At 38.3% G+C, this 14,151-nt stretch overlaps 2 protein-coding genes across 16 annotated transcripts in view; one reads left to right on the top strand and one right to left on the bottom strand.

Moving 5' to 3' along the window:
* Positions 1 to 5,829, top strand: part of LOC143902889 (synaptotagmin-10) — a 31,402-nt gene extending 25,573 nt beyond the window's left edge. Inside the window, exons 2-10 of the mRNA XM_077416101.1 lie at positions 13 to 275; positions 351 to 497; positions 754 to 885; positions 1,758 to 1,912; positions 2,039 to 2,207; positions 2,297 to 2,417; positions 2,598 to 2,769; positions 2,858 to 3,058; positions 3,280 to 5,829. Of these exons, the coding sequence (XP_077272227.1) occupies positions 13 to 275; positions 351 to 497; positions 754 to 885; positions 1,758 to 1,912; positions 2,039 to 2,207; positions 2,297 to 2,417; positions 2,598 to 2,769; positions 2,858 to 3,058; positions 3,280 to 3,283 (1,364 nt within the window). The 3' untranslated portion in view covers positions 3,284 to 5,829. The remainder of the gene's footprint in view (positions 1 to 12; positions 276 to 350; positions 498 to 753; positions 886 to 1,757; positions 1,913 to 2,038; positions 2,208 to 2,296; positions 2,418 to 2,597; positions 2,770 to 2,857; positions 3,059 to 3,279) is intronic.
* A 115-nt stretch (positions 5,830 to 5,944) lies between these two features.
* Positions 5,945 to 14,151, bottom strand: part of Rg (A kinase anchor protein rugose) — a 317,510-nt gene continuing 309,303 nt past the window's right edge. For all 15 annotated transcript variants that reach the window (XM_077416089.1, XM_077416084.1, XM_077416088.1 and 12 more), the window contains 8 exons: positions 13,339 to 13,523; positions 13,082 to 13,259; positions 12,917 to 12,997; positions 12,644 to 12,814; positions 12,247 to 12,510; positions 11,847 to 12,043; positions 11,615 to 11,766; positions 5,945 to 10,850 (listed from right to left, as the gene is read on the bottom strand). In XM_077416089.1, coding sequence (XP_077272215.1) covers positions 10,760 to 10,850; positions 11,615 to 11,766; positions 11,847 to 12,043; positions 12,247 to 12,510; positions 12,644 to 12,814; positions 12,917 to 12,997; positions 13,082 to 13,259; positions 13,339 to 13,523 — 1,319 coding nt within the window. In that variant the 3' untranslated portion in view covers positions 5,945 to 10,759. The remainder of the gene's footprint in view (positions 10,851 to 11,614; positions 11,767 to 11,846; positions 12,044 to 12,246; positions 12,511 to 12,643; positions 12,815 to 12,916; positions 12,998 to 13,081; positions 13,260 to 13,338; positions 13,524 to 14,151) is intronic.

Genomic DNA, 14,151 nt, shown 5'->3' on the forward strand with positions numbered 1-14,151 from the left:
TGTTTTTTCCAGAGGAATGGAGCGAGAATTTCCTCTATCAGCTTCTGATAGCGGGAGGGGTGGCCCTAGTTGGCCTGGTCCTTCTGGCGGCGGTGAGCTTCCAATGCTCTTCCACTTGGCGATGGTTGATGAACATGACTCGACATGAGAATACCGAGAATACAGAGACTGATCAGATTCAGCAAAATGCGATTCGCATCAGCCATTCTCTCCCGGACCTCCAATCAGAGCCGATTACCCATGAATACGTTCAAGAGCAGAAAGAGAATAAAAAGGTATTGTTGACAAATTCGAATTAGTAGAACGTTCTGTAAAATTCTGCGGCTATTTCAATGTTAACATTTTATCAGGTGCTGCGTCAAACCACTCTGCCCATCGTGCCAATGAGACATCAAAGCTTCCAACGTCAATTATCGCATCGGCTTGATCTGCCTAACATTAAATTCAGTATTTGCAGTTTCGAAAATCGCAGCGACTCCAGCCTTGGTCTTATCAAGGTATTTTGGAGCATTATTTCGATATTTGTATCTTTATTATGACGGATGCTGAAATGCAAACAGCAATGTCATTTGATTCCTTTTAAAGCAAGCTTATCGTGTAACATTAACGCGTTCCGTATATTCCGGTTTTCCGATTTATTTCCAGTTACCCTAATTGTTTTATAAATTGATTGACATTACGTAAATGCGTGCATAATTAAAATTTTTTTTATTTTACTTACGAGATATAATATGAACTGTTAACACTGTGCAGCCGGAGTTGTATAAGAAAGAGCTCGTGAGACAAGAGAGCGCGGAAAGCTCCAGTACAACAGAAATGGAATACGCTGGAAAATTACATTTTGCTCTTCGCTATGACAAGGAAATCGAAGGTCTTGTTGTCAAAGTAAGTATCGCGCAACATTTTTTTATGATTTGTCGCAAATTTTAGTTATATTAAAATAGATGCATGATAAAATATACATCGTAAATTATATACAATAACGGATTTTTTTTAATTATGTAGCACGGCAGGTAGAAAAAACTACAATAAACAATATATATTTGATAAAATATTAAACAAAATAAATTCAAAATTGTATTAAATGAGGTGTAAAATTTTCGTGGACTGGAAAATAACGTGTTCCGTGTATGAATAAATGAGTTTGCGTTTCAATCGCGTTTGTGTGCGAGCTGAATATATATATGTATATACCTGGGTTATATTCAGCACGCGAGATATTGAATAATGATAATGTAGTATCACAATATTGCATTTATGATGGACATACATCCTCCTGTACTAGAATTAACCGTGCGGTAATGTGTAGATTAGGTAATGCCGGCTGCCGGCTACATTAAGCTATTACTGTGGCGAATTCAAGTGCATTAAGATCAATTATGCACGGCACACCACGCTCCAAAGATAAATTTAAATATGTGCTATTATCGACCTTTGCTCCATTTGCCGCGTTGCGTTATATTACGTAAATTTTTATAAAACTGTAACATTTCGAAACTATTGTTTATAAAAGAAAGTCAGATTTTATACTGTTTATTACGTAATACGATTATACAATTGTTTAAATAACTATACTTTTTTTTTACTATTGTCCACATACAAATCTATAAATGTCACAAGATAAAAATAATATAACATTTAAAATCACTAATATTATTCGATCTCCATCTCTTTAGCACGATATTAGTTTAATTGTTATTTTATTCTCATATAATAATATCTGTCAAATTCAATGATATTTGATTCTCTGATATTAGGTTCTGGAAGCTCGCGAATTGCCGATAAAGGATGTAACGGGCAGCAGTGATCCGTACGTCAAGGTATACCTGTTGCCAGATAGGAAAAAGAAGTTTCAGACAAAAGTACATCGAAAAAATTTGAACCCGATATTCAATGAAACGTTTATTTTTAGGTAAAGAAATTTACAAGTTTATCTTGAAAGATTTTTTGTTTTTAAGTTTCAATTATGTGTACTAAATTACGTAATTACGTAAGAGAAATTAAAACGCAGTGCTTGATATGTAATTTATTCTATTAGCGTATCATATGAAGAACTGAGGGAACGTTACCTGCAATTCTCAGTTTACGACTTTGATCGGTTTTCACGTCACGATCTCATTGGACAAGTTGTTCTTAAGGGGCTTTTAGAATGCACTGACCTCGAGCAAGAAATCGAATACACGATGGACATCCTTTGTGCTTTGCAGGTACCTTAATTTGCGTGAGATGAACGATTTAATTTTTTTTTCTTTTACGGTTGTTTCGGATGTACAACTTTAACCTTTCAATATTGTAGGAGAAGATCGATCTGGGAGAATTGATGTTGTCGTTGTGCTATCTACCAACGGCAGGTCGGTTGACGTTAACCGTCGTTAAAGCCAGAAACCTGAAGGGAATGGATATAACAGGCAAATCAGGTCCGAATGGATCAGATAATTTTTTGCGATTACAATATTAATGAAAAAATCTTATTAAAAATATAACATTATTTTTCTATTATCTTAATTATCATATTGATTATTAGTTCCATTATTATCATAATTATGTTATTATATTGTTATCTATAATCGACTGAATATGTTTCATTTCCTCATTAGATCCCTATGTGAAAGTCTACCTGCTATGCCAAGGCAAAAGAATAAAGAAGAAAAAGACAACGGTGAAGAAGAACACTCTTTACCCTATCTACAACGAGGCACTTGTTTTCGACGTTCCCTCAGACAACATCGAAGATGTCAGTCTTATAGTGAAAGTAATTGATTACGACAGGTAAGAACAGTTTTTCAGTAAATTTTACATAATTTTTTTTTATTATTAAGACAAAAATGCAAAATGTTTAATGTTTTACGAATATTAGAATCGGATCGAATGAGTTGATGGGCTGCACCGCGATTGGATCGAGCTTCATCGGAATTGGCCGTGATCACTGGTTGGAAATGTTAGATAATCCAAGAAAACCGGTGGCACAATGGTATCCATTAATGGAAACTGTATCTGGCCATATTCCAGCCGTAGATTCGGAACCGCTCCCAGTAAGCCTGAGCTGCTTAAACGGCAGGTGGGTTTAACTCTTTGGCGCGGATTGTAGTTTGCAATTATAATTAGAGATTATATAGTAGTTTGCCAATAGTTCGCTAATAGTCTAGAACTAAATTCTAAATTCTCGCTAGAAATTTAAAATCTTGCATGATGTGAGATGATAAAATCAATCAATATTAAACGAGATGATAAAAAGTTCAGTAATTTTCATCGGCACTTCTGACAAAACTCGCATTGCAGATGAAGACAAAAGGTGGAGAGTAAACACTACGGAATCTCGCAAATATTGTCGGACGTCGGCTTGGACATCGTCTCCTTCTGTCGTCATTTAATGCACATCGCTTGACTGACTTAAGTACAACCTCTGTCTCAAAGGAAGGCCGGAAGGCGAATTCTGTGCTTTTTGCAATCTTACCTCGTGCAGCAGGCATGAAATAATAAACGATACGTGAAACCATAATACGAAAAATCGATCACTCGCGAAACATAAGTATGCGTTTGCTCAATTCCGACGATCCGACGGCGATCGTGACGGAAACGAGATGAATTTGCGTTTTGCTTTGTCTTTGTCGAACTTGTTGCTCGCGATAGTGCCGGGCTGGTCCCGCACCGTTTCAAACTCAGGTTATTGTTGTATTTACAGTATATTCCCGTAGAATCTCCCCTTATCACACGTGATGTTGAACATGACGGTAACTTAAATGTTCTAGATTAACCCGTGGAGGTCAGATAAAGTAAGTTTTTATAGAAGACGAACGTATAAGAGTGAGGAGTATAAGGCCTTATCCTGGATAAAGATATGAGACAGACGAATGCAGGCAGATTTAGGCGAAAGACGGATTATATTAACGGCAGAGTGCAATTGAATACGGTAGATGTCATAAAGTAGTACAAATATAGGCGTTGGATCCATGCGTCGTTTATTATTTCACGCTCGCTACCACTTCTGCGCAAATGTTCTATTAACGTGATATATGTTTAAACATAATGCTCGATGCAAATGGGCACTGTTTGTGATAATGTATCTGAAACACATACGCATATTAACACACACACACACATATACGTACAAAGTAACACACGTGGTCCCAGAGTCCACGTATATCAGCGGCTGCTTCGTACACGTATGTACGTTTGCAACTAACGCGACTACTCAATTGTGAACTTGATAATAAATAATAATATACGTCGTGTAAGTTAATTATTTATATCGTATAGGAAAAAGGCAAAAAAAATGCAGTTTTCTTAATAATTCGATGAATTGTGAATATATTATTTACGTCATACGTGTATGCATTTAAGAATATAATCGAAATAATATTTTGGAAATATGAGGTTTAACTAAGATCGGTGAGAAAACTGTTTAATTTTTTGGTGAACTGCATTTGGCCAAATTCGTGAATGTCTTTGATAGGTCTGTGTGAATTATGCTTTATTGACATATTTCTAAGAACACTTGTCCGGTGACGTTTACACAAAATGTGTGGAGAGAATCTAAGTACCGAAGAAATATGGGTGTTTCTGGAAATAAGACGAGAAATTGAGTATCCTAAAACGTTTTATAAGAAATAAAATAGAGATACAATGGCAAAATATGTTTTTAATTATATATATTTACGTCTTTATTTTACTTTCTATTAAAATTTTTCTGCGACTTTTTAAGTTTCTTAAGCCCTAAGTCAGTTGCATAAAGAATTGGCAATTATACACCACAAAAGTATAATCTATACATATATAGAATTATATATATGTTACACAAACCGTAGATAATCGAATATATAATATCAAAACTGAGGTGATATAATACAAGTGACATAAAAAATGTGCCAACAAAGTAGCTATGTAGCAGAAGTATAGTGTTATATTTAATAGCTAATAGTATGTTCTAACCACACACATGCTTTGATATAGAAACTTCAGTCGGCACTCTATAGTAATTCTAGATTATCCCCCTATTTCGAGTCAATATATTTCGAATTTGGACTATATGCCTTTTTTCGCCTATGAGTCGTAAGAAATATATTTCTAAATCTTCGAGAATTTTTCATTTATTCCGTTATTCCAGCGATGCCCATAGAAAAAAAACCTACTGTATTTTTCGTACAAGTGGAACATTCTACCACAGGACTGAGCTTTCTCAAATAACTTCATGTAATAAGTGGAACAGTCGCTCCATATTGAGAGTAGTATTTAAACGAGAAACCTGTACTTATACATAAAAATGGCGACGGAAAGTCATCTCTCCATTAATGTCGTTACAAAATTATTTAAATTGCTCCAGAATGCGATTCAGAATGCTAAAGCTAAAGTAAGCTTTCAGTTTTTATTACATATGCATCAGTGAAAAATTTAAACGTTCTCTTTTATTCACCTCGTACGCTGGGTCGCAGACTCCATGAATGATGAAGTATCGGCTTTGAAATGTAAATGGACTGCGTACTGGATTATAAAATATGAATATATGGATCTCTCTCGTGTGTGTTTATCTTATGAATATGAACAAAACGAAATACATGCAAATGAGTGTACGTCAAAAATTACATTGGTAATTAACGTATTGTAACTGTCTAAATCTCGAAGGATGAGTACTTCGTTTAATACTTACTCTAATTATGAAAGCGATAATTACGTACATCGTACGTAATTAATTTATGGGCAAACATAACAATAATATCGGTATGGACAATGTGTATACTTTTCTAACGAGTACATATCTATATTGTATATTTGAGTGCACCCAGTGCTCCCTGTTATGATCGTAAATAACATAAATAAATCGGTAACAAGGAAGTTTGTGACGTTTTAATTCCACCTAATTGCTCAATTTTAATATATTTTGTATAATATCACTTAAAATACATCGAGTTTATATCAGTTAAAGCTACAAAGAAAAAAAAAGATCGTCTGCAACATCAAATGTACTTTTCATTTATTTGACTACTTATCTTTACAGATTATTCTACCTTATGCTAAAATACAACTTTCCCATTATGTTTACCTCTAATCGAACATTACAATACTTCTAAGTATAAAATAAGCGATAGAGCTTATATATACTGGTATGTAGCAACGAATTAAGTACTTTTCTACCTAGTAGTACTCCTTAAAAGTGGCGGGAATTAATCTGTACCGCGTATCTCCTGTCAACGACGAGGTGCCCGTGATTACGGTTTTGGCTTCGTCGGAAATCAATTGTGAGACAAGTGTCGTCGAGACTCTCTTTTCGACGGTGCGCCCAATCATCCTGCATCCACCGATCGAGCGTCAGACCGTCACGGACGCGCTTTTCACACACCGCCGGCAAAACAATTAGGCCACTAACTACATTTTGTTCGCGGAACACAATCGTTTGGTCATATACTCTCTCTCGCGCGCGCGCGTCAATCTTCAATTCATGAAAAGATGTTCACCGAAGACGCCCGTAGTCGGTGAGAGGCTCGATTCTCGACGAGATGTAATTGCGCGGTTAACGGTGATCCGTAAATTGGAAGAGCTCGACCGTGATCCGCGCACGTTAAGTGTCAGATCGGGTCGCGTCAGATCGAGGTAGGAGAAAAAAAAAGCCGAGTCGGTGCTTACAAAACATTGGTGCAAATTGATGCTCGACGAGCCCCCTTTGAATCCGCGCGATCGAGGCTCTGCTCCAACTTTACGGCTACATTGTATATTGACTTTCGTATGTGATGTAAAAAAAACTGATCATACGCGTCGACGAAAGCTTTCGATTGGCCGCGACTCTCTCTCTTGTTACGAACCGAGACGTCGATACACGTTCCGTTTGAGCTTCTCAGGCTCTTACGTTGACTTTCTCTCTCTCCCTCTCTCTTTCCCGCGTCGCTCTTACAATATAACTTTTGAGAAACTTTAAACCAGGTGTCTTTAAGTAGATAAACGTGAGCCTAATGAGTAAGCGCTTGAGTGTTATAACCGCGTGTGTTTTGCAGCGTTGTTTCTCTCCTGTCCCGCCCGTGATTACGCTTATAAACATTACAGACGCATCGATTAGTCTATAGATGTAAGTTATTTCTCTACGGGCAGCTCGCGGCATGGGTGAACCGGATAAAACTTTGCACAGTTCTCGTTACGTTTCTTCGCCTCGTAATCGTAATGTCGATAAGTAAAATTATTACTTAACACGCAAACATTAAGGGCCTTATCCGACGAATATACAAATCTATGCTCCTATAGGTAGCCGTCAATATTAAGTACGTTAATGTAGCCACAATCGTATAATAATAATATTAATAATAATGACGACAATAAATCGTAATCGTAATAATAATATAGGCAAACTCTCGTAGCATTGTACTTAGCGTTATTTAAAATAGTAGCAATATTATTTTTTTTCGTGTACTGAATGTTCAAGTACGGACAGAAATCGATCTGAGTTAACTTCCTTTATGTGTATTAGCAATATGGAGGGAATTCACTAACAACTTGCTTAAAGAGTGCAGCACATTCTCACACATCTATAAACAAATATAAAAACTCTTCTCTTGCGCGACTTCTCGTCACCTCGATGCATTCTCATCCATTACGCTGCCTCCGCGCTTATTAAATAATTGCGAAGATGCGTGCCGAATACACGTCATTATATTCGCTACCACGCGTCGTCGAAATTATCTCCTTTATCTCGAAATTTAACTACATCTTTCTCTCTCTTTAATTTGACTATTTTTTTATGAACAAGGAACGATTTGCCAATTTTATCTTCCTCCTTCGGCTCCAGATAGATGAACGAACGCAATTATAAATCGGCTAAAAGCAGGAAATGCAGATGGAATGTCGTGTGCCTCTCTTTTTTCCCCCGTTTTTTCTTTCCCGTATTTCTCAGCGTAGCGAAAATAAAGTGCATCGATAGGTGCGCCTATACATCGAGAACACACGTAAACATTTACACGCGTGACATAAAAATTCGTTTCCGTACGTAAGAAAATTAGCGATATTGTTGAAAGCACCCATACACAACCCTCAACCCTTCGGCATCTCACCCGTATCCATCCCTCACCCTCTTCGCGTGATGGATCCCTCCTCTCTCATTCACGCCCTCATTCTTCCGCGCGAACGAAACGACACGAACGATGCAGAAGCACGCCCATAACGAGTGGCAAATACACCATTATTAACACGTTTCACACGTAACATTCTCCTATACATTTAAAAATTGTTTACCGGCGAGATCAATTTGCGCGGCTCGCCCATCTGATCGTCCGGTTGCACAGCAAGAATCGATATTACGACCGTGATCTCGCAAGCCCAAGGTGATTGATCGCTAGAACGACGGCGCTATGCCTTTACTTTTATACAACTACACGTAAACAGTACGGCATATCTTTTTAAGTGTATCGATACCTAAATGCTGAGGATCGCAGGTGATTTCACGACAGCGATTCGACGGTAAATCTTGACTAGAACACGTATATCGAGGTGCGGGGAAATCTATTCCTTACCATCGCACCTACCACTGAACAATACTATGATCAATAAAATCGTTTACACATTAAAAAATTTATTTAAATTATTAAGGATATATATATATATATATATATATATATATATATATACGCTTTGAAGATTTCGAAAACTACCCTTGTATTAATATATTCCGGAGTTTCTTTCAAATCACTTTTTAGCTAACCCGTTACTAACAACTAACTTGACATACTTTGCTAGAACTGAAAATTTCGTTTGTTTCGCTTTAAGCAAAGCAAATGTAACGGTCAACTGAGAAATTCGAGAATAAATTATATTTATATGTATTTTCTCACTTTCGTCCCGCGTTCTTTCGCACACGAGAGAATCCCCGCACCCTCGCACCTCCCGTCATTCTTTCGTACACGAAGATTTTTCGACAACTGTCGTGGCAACCTTGAAATACATCTATCATCGTCGGCTACGAAGCAACGACAACAAAACGATTCTTCTCGTCTCTCTGTCTCCTTAGATAGATTAAGTAATTACTTGTTACACATGATTAAAACCAAGTTGACGGCAATACACTACGTCCGGAAATACGTACGAATAACTGAAAGCTATACTTATGCGGCGTCCTGTGTCTAAGACTAGCTCGTGAAATACACAAGGCTCAGAATGACAATACTCTGTAGTAACACTACAAGACTATCACATGTTCTACGATGACGTACGAACGAAAAAATCAAGCTAGTAATTCTAATCGCTTATGCGTGATCAAGCATCTTCTTCCCCATCGTTGTTGGATGTTAAGGTGTATGTCCGCTTTGTTTTTTCTCTTCATTCTCTCGCTCTCACATTTCACACACTCTCTCTCTCTCTCTCTCTTTCTCTCGTCTCTCGTATATCCTACTTTATCTCGTCACTCGAGTCATCCTAGGGACGACACATTCACACACAAACGCGATCCTCGACAAGTCGCGGAATGTTAAGGATGATTTCGGGATGTTATACTTTAGCCTAAATAACTTGCTTTGCTGATTAGTATACGTCGCGTGCGAAAATACTAAGAAATATCCTCGCAAAAGTTAAGCTGGACGGCTTTGATAAAAATTAGGATCTCTTTCGAAGGACGCGAACATCAGGGTGTAGAAAGTGTTGCGACGGCGGCGGCGGCGGCGGCGGCTGCGGCGGGGGGTAGGGGGGTTGATACCGCGGCCGGGAGAATGATTAGCGAAAACGTATTTATCCGCAAAACATCTACCGGCACCGCTGATACCAGTGATATGCGGTGCGTTCGCATGCGTGTAGTCCGAACTGAACGTACAAGGTGCTTAGCCAAAAAGTTCGACGTGAGCGACATTAATACGCCTGAGAAGAATACAATGCAAACCTCTCGCGATAATACGCGCCTATCGCCTCCTCGCCCCCTCTAATATATTGGAATCAAGCGCGCGTGTATGCACGTGTGTATGTATATATGTATAACGTGAAGAATTACATATCCGTATTTACAATTGGACATTTAATGCTAGAATGTCGTGGGCCAAATCCACGTGCAGTTCCAGGCATAAAAATAACGTATGTTCAGGCTCCGCCGTCTCTCGTCTCTAACGCGGTTTTCGTTCTTCGTGTCGGCGGTCGTCATTTTTTTTTCCCCGGTATAGCGTACCCTATTTTCTCCACGCCGCGAGAAAAAATCGCGCAAACACTCGCGAACGTAAGTAGATCCGAGTCTTCGTTAATTGACTAGCGTTTCGAGCGGTACGCTTTCGTGTTTTTTTTTTTTTTTTTACAAACTTTGCGACGTGATTTGACGTCCACTCGGCAATTACGCGGGATAAACAGGCGGAACTCTGATTGCACCTCGCCCTCTGTATCACGCTCCACTCGACCTTCTACTCCACGGAAGCACTGCACGCAGCCAAGAAAGCGAGTTTTATTGCTAAACGTTTAAAATTCGCAGTGCACCACGTTCGTGTTTCATTGCCGCTCATTACATCTAATCCGAAACGACTGATAGAATATACTTTGCGTATCATAAATTGCGGCGAATCTAAGGATAGTCTGACGAGAACTTGGCCCGTACAAATGTATCGCGCAAATAATATATAGCTCCCTCGTACATTCGTGAAATGACAGACTCGTGAATGTTCCATGGGAAATCGAACGAACAAAGCGTCATTTGTCCGAGAATTACATGTAAATTCAAAATTGTCGTACTAGTTGGAAAGTTAAGCGCAGGAGTTCGTCTTATAGGGTGCGCTTTTCTTCGTGTGCCTTCTTAGGCGAAGAGGAAGTCGTAATTTCAGTAACGCTGCTGGAATTCGTGATGCCATCTGTTAAAGTCGATGTGGAATATCACAATGGACCCATTTGCCAGACCAGCTAGAAGAAACCTGTAAAGAATAGAATATATTTGCAGTAATTTGTACTCTTCATATTATCAGAGTTCGGTAAGTTAATTTTTTTTTGTAACTAATTGTAAGTTAAGTTAAAGTTAATGGCTTATAAAATTAATTGAATTACGTTAATTTGCATGAACAAAAAACTAACTCAGTTAAAAACTGCATTAAGATTAAATTAACTTGAGTTAAATTATAAGTTAATTTTTAAAAACATTATTTACATTAAATAAGAATGTCGTAATTTTTTAAAATTTGATTACTCTAAATAACAAAATACTTATAATATAAATTATTTTAATATTTTATTTGTAATTAAATTTATATAAAATAACAAAGAAATTTTGTTTTTTTATATTATCATCCTTAGACACTGCAAGTGTCGCGCTCATCACAATTACATTGAGCTTTTTCTAAACTACTAATTGTCCAATGTTCAAGATTTCATAGAAAAAAAATATTGGCGTTCAGAGAGATAACAATAATTTTTAATTTAGAAAAAGTCAATAAGTTTATGTGTTTAAAAATTAGTTAAATTAAAAATTAACTCACTTTAAATTAACTAATTACAGCTAAGTTAAAAATTATTAACTTTTAACTTTTTTATTTAACTTTTAATTATTTAACCAGTTATTATCCAACCTTGCATATTATAGAACAATATAAATTTAAAGCAGAAACTATGTGAACAAATTGTGTCATCGTATTGAAGATCCAAACAAAATTTTTTTAAATTCATATATGTCGAGTTTACTTACTTTTGATCATGAGCAAGTGCGAGGGAACGCACGCTGCTTTCGCATGCAGGAAATGCATAAAGTAGAGCAAGGTTGAAAGTTCGCCAAACTTCTACGATACCCTTATCACCCCCAGTCATTAAGTATTCGCCGTCTCTGCTCAATAGTAAACACTGGAAATAAACAACGATATTACGAATATAATCGTATATAAATTATCAAAAAATTAAATTTAATCGCGAAAGTTAAGTACCTGTAAATTATCATTGTGAGACTCGTGACGAAGGCGTTTTCCGTTTATGGTGAAAGCCGCTATGTGCCCACGTTCGTAATTTACCACGATGACGCCCTCGCGGGACATAGCGATGTTCTCGGGAGACGAAAATCCGTTCGGTGCTTCGAGCGATCTTAGGAGATCGCCGAAAGTAGTATGGACGAGTACTGGGCCGTCTGTATCGAAGTATTCGTAATATTAAAAATCAATCAAATTATCTCAAGATCAAACGTTCTAAATTCAATATATCAGTATATCTATAATTATTACACAATAATTACAGAGTAAAAAAATCAATTAAAGCATTAGTCAATCAAATCAAAATATCTTTTTATACTTTTTCTTAGGATTAATTCTTTTTTCAACTTGTAATACGTACAATGCGATCCCGAGACAACCAAACCCAATTCGGCAGATATGACGACGGCCGTCACAGGCTGTTCGTGACCTGTAAGGGTGGCACGTGGCGCCGGTGCTTCACCCTCACCGACGATAGTCTGTGTCCTTGCGTTCCAATGCCAGAGGAGGACAGTGCAGTCAGCACTTCCGGACGCGATGTAACAATCGGAAGTAATGTTGCACTCGCTGCGCGATAAGCAAGTGACAACTCCGTAATGACCGAACACTATCTGGACGATTTTTGCTGCAAATAATAATTTTTTCTTTAATAGAGCTTTACTATGTGAAGAAACATGTAAACTAACAATTACTTATCTATTTACTATCTATTTATCGCGTGTTTATAGCGCGATCGATTGTGAAATATTAAGACTCACCTGTTTCGGTGGAAAAGACGCGGAAACTATTGTCCCAAAATCCGCAGGCCACCAAGAATCGGCTATCCACAGTGGTAACAAAGCAATTGCTACGAATCTTGAGCTTTTGGCTAAAATTGTCGCCTAGATGTCGACGTTGTAACGTTGAATTCGAGCTATTTGCCGCTTGAGCTAAAATAAAAATATAACGGCACAGTATTGTTAATCGGTATGCACAATAAAACATCATCTTGAAAAATGTTACTTCACCTGTACGTGTACGTGTATACTTACAAAGAACAGGATCCATGGACAATGGCTGATTGGCAGCCTGCGCCTGAGGTGTATCTGCATAACTCGGAGATTGCACGGAGGCTGCAAAAGGGTTTAAATTGCAATAACTGCGAAGTGGTGAGGATAAACTTAAGTATCAGTAGTGCGTGTAGAAAATTACTTTACCTGCATAATTGGTATTCCACCGATTAACAGCGAACTGCTGTCCGGTAGTTACCGTCACAACCGATGGCAGTGGCAGTTGAGGATAAGTGTTAGCCGAGATGTGACAGATCGGCGAGTTAGACGGGAACTTGATGGTCATGCACACATCATCCGGAATGCTCGAGAACATCATTGGTGACTGAAAAAAACATATTCTCAATCTTTTTTACGACCGCATGTAAAATTACCTTTCCATGTATATCTCGAGATAATCTCACCAAATGCATCGCTGAACTTCTCGGAGGATGCGGCTCCATCAAAAGTTGCGACGGCGTTTGTCCGAAATTTTTAATTTGATTCTCTATAGCTTCCCTCATCATGGGATCGGTGATCGTGTCCAATTCCACGCTACCCTCGTACGTTAAATAGTAGAAAACGTTGGTTGCACGTACGGCTTCCGGGCCTGCGAGAGAAACAAAGTAATCGAAACTTTACACAAAGATCTTTAACGCGTTACCCTCTGCTACAATTTTACGATCCTGCATGCTGCGCGACAAAGTGCATTCTTCGGAAACGATTCTGAGAGAGCTCTCGACGATTGCTTGTGCTCGGTATTTCCGGTTGGCTCCACTTTCGTGCTACCGGCTGCGTAACGTAAACGTGTTGCATATTACGGGTGGGACGCATTGTCGCACTCGGCACACGTGCCTAATTGGCCGGGACAGGGACCAAGAAAGAGAGGAAGCTAACTAAAAACTAATTCCTTCCATACGCGCGCTTTCGTACGCCAGTCATCTTCCCTCGCTCCCTCGCGCCCGATGCCGAGGCAGCATCTTCGGGGAAGCGCCGGATATAGAGGCGCCATCAGCAATTAACATCGGTGGAAATCTAATTTGACTCGACTACGCCTCTGTCCCAACACCCAAGGCGCAACCTTGGGCGCTCGCAAGTGGCGCCTGCCATTGTGCGAACATTTATTGATTTAATTTTCGGGGTATCGCCCGAACCGAACGCCATGAATGATTTTGCGATCGATGTAGATATCTCAATAAAACCTTATCATTTTAGACAAAATCATCAGAGATTTTATT

This window comes from Temnothorax americanus, unplaced genomic scaffold (assembly GCF_048541705.1).
Source record: "Temnothorax americanus isolate GAGA-0224 unplaced genomic scaffold, ASM4854170v1 Scaffold41, whole genome shotgun sequence".
Classification (NCBI taxonomy): domain Eukaryota; kingdom Metazoa; phylum Arthropoda; class Insecta; order Hymenoptera; family Formicidae; genus Temnothorax; species Temnothorax americanus.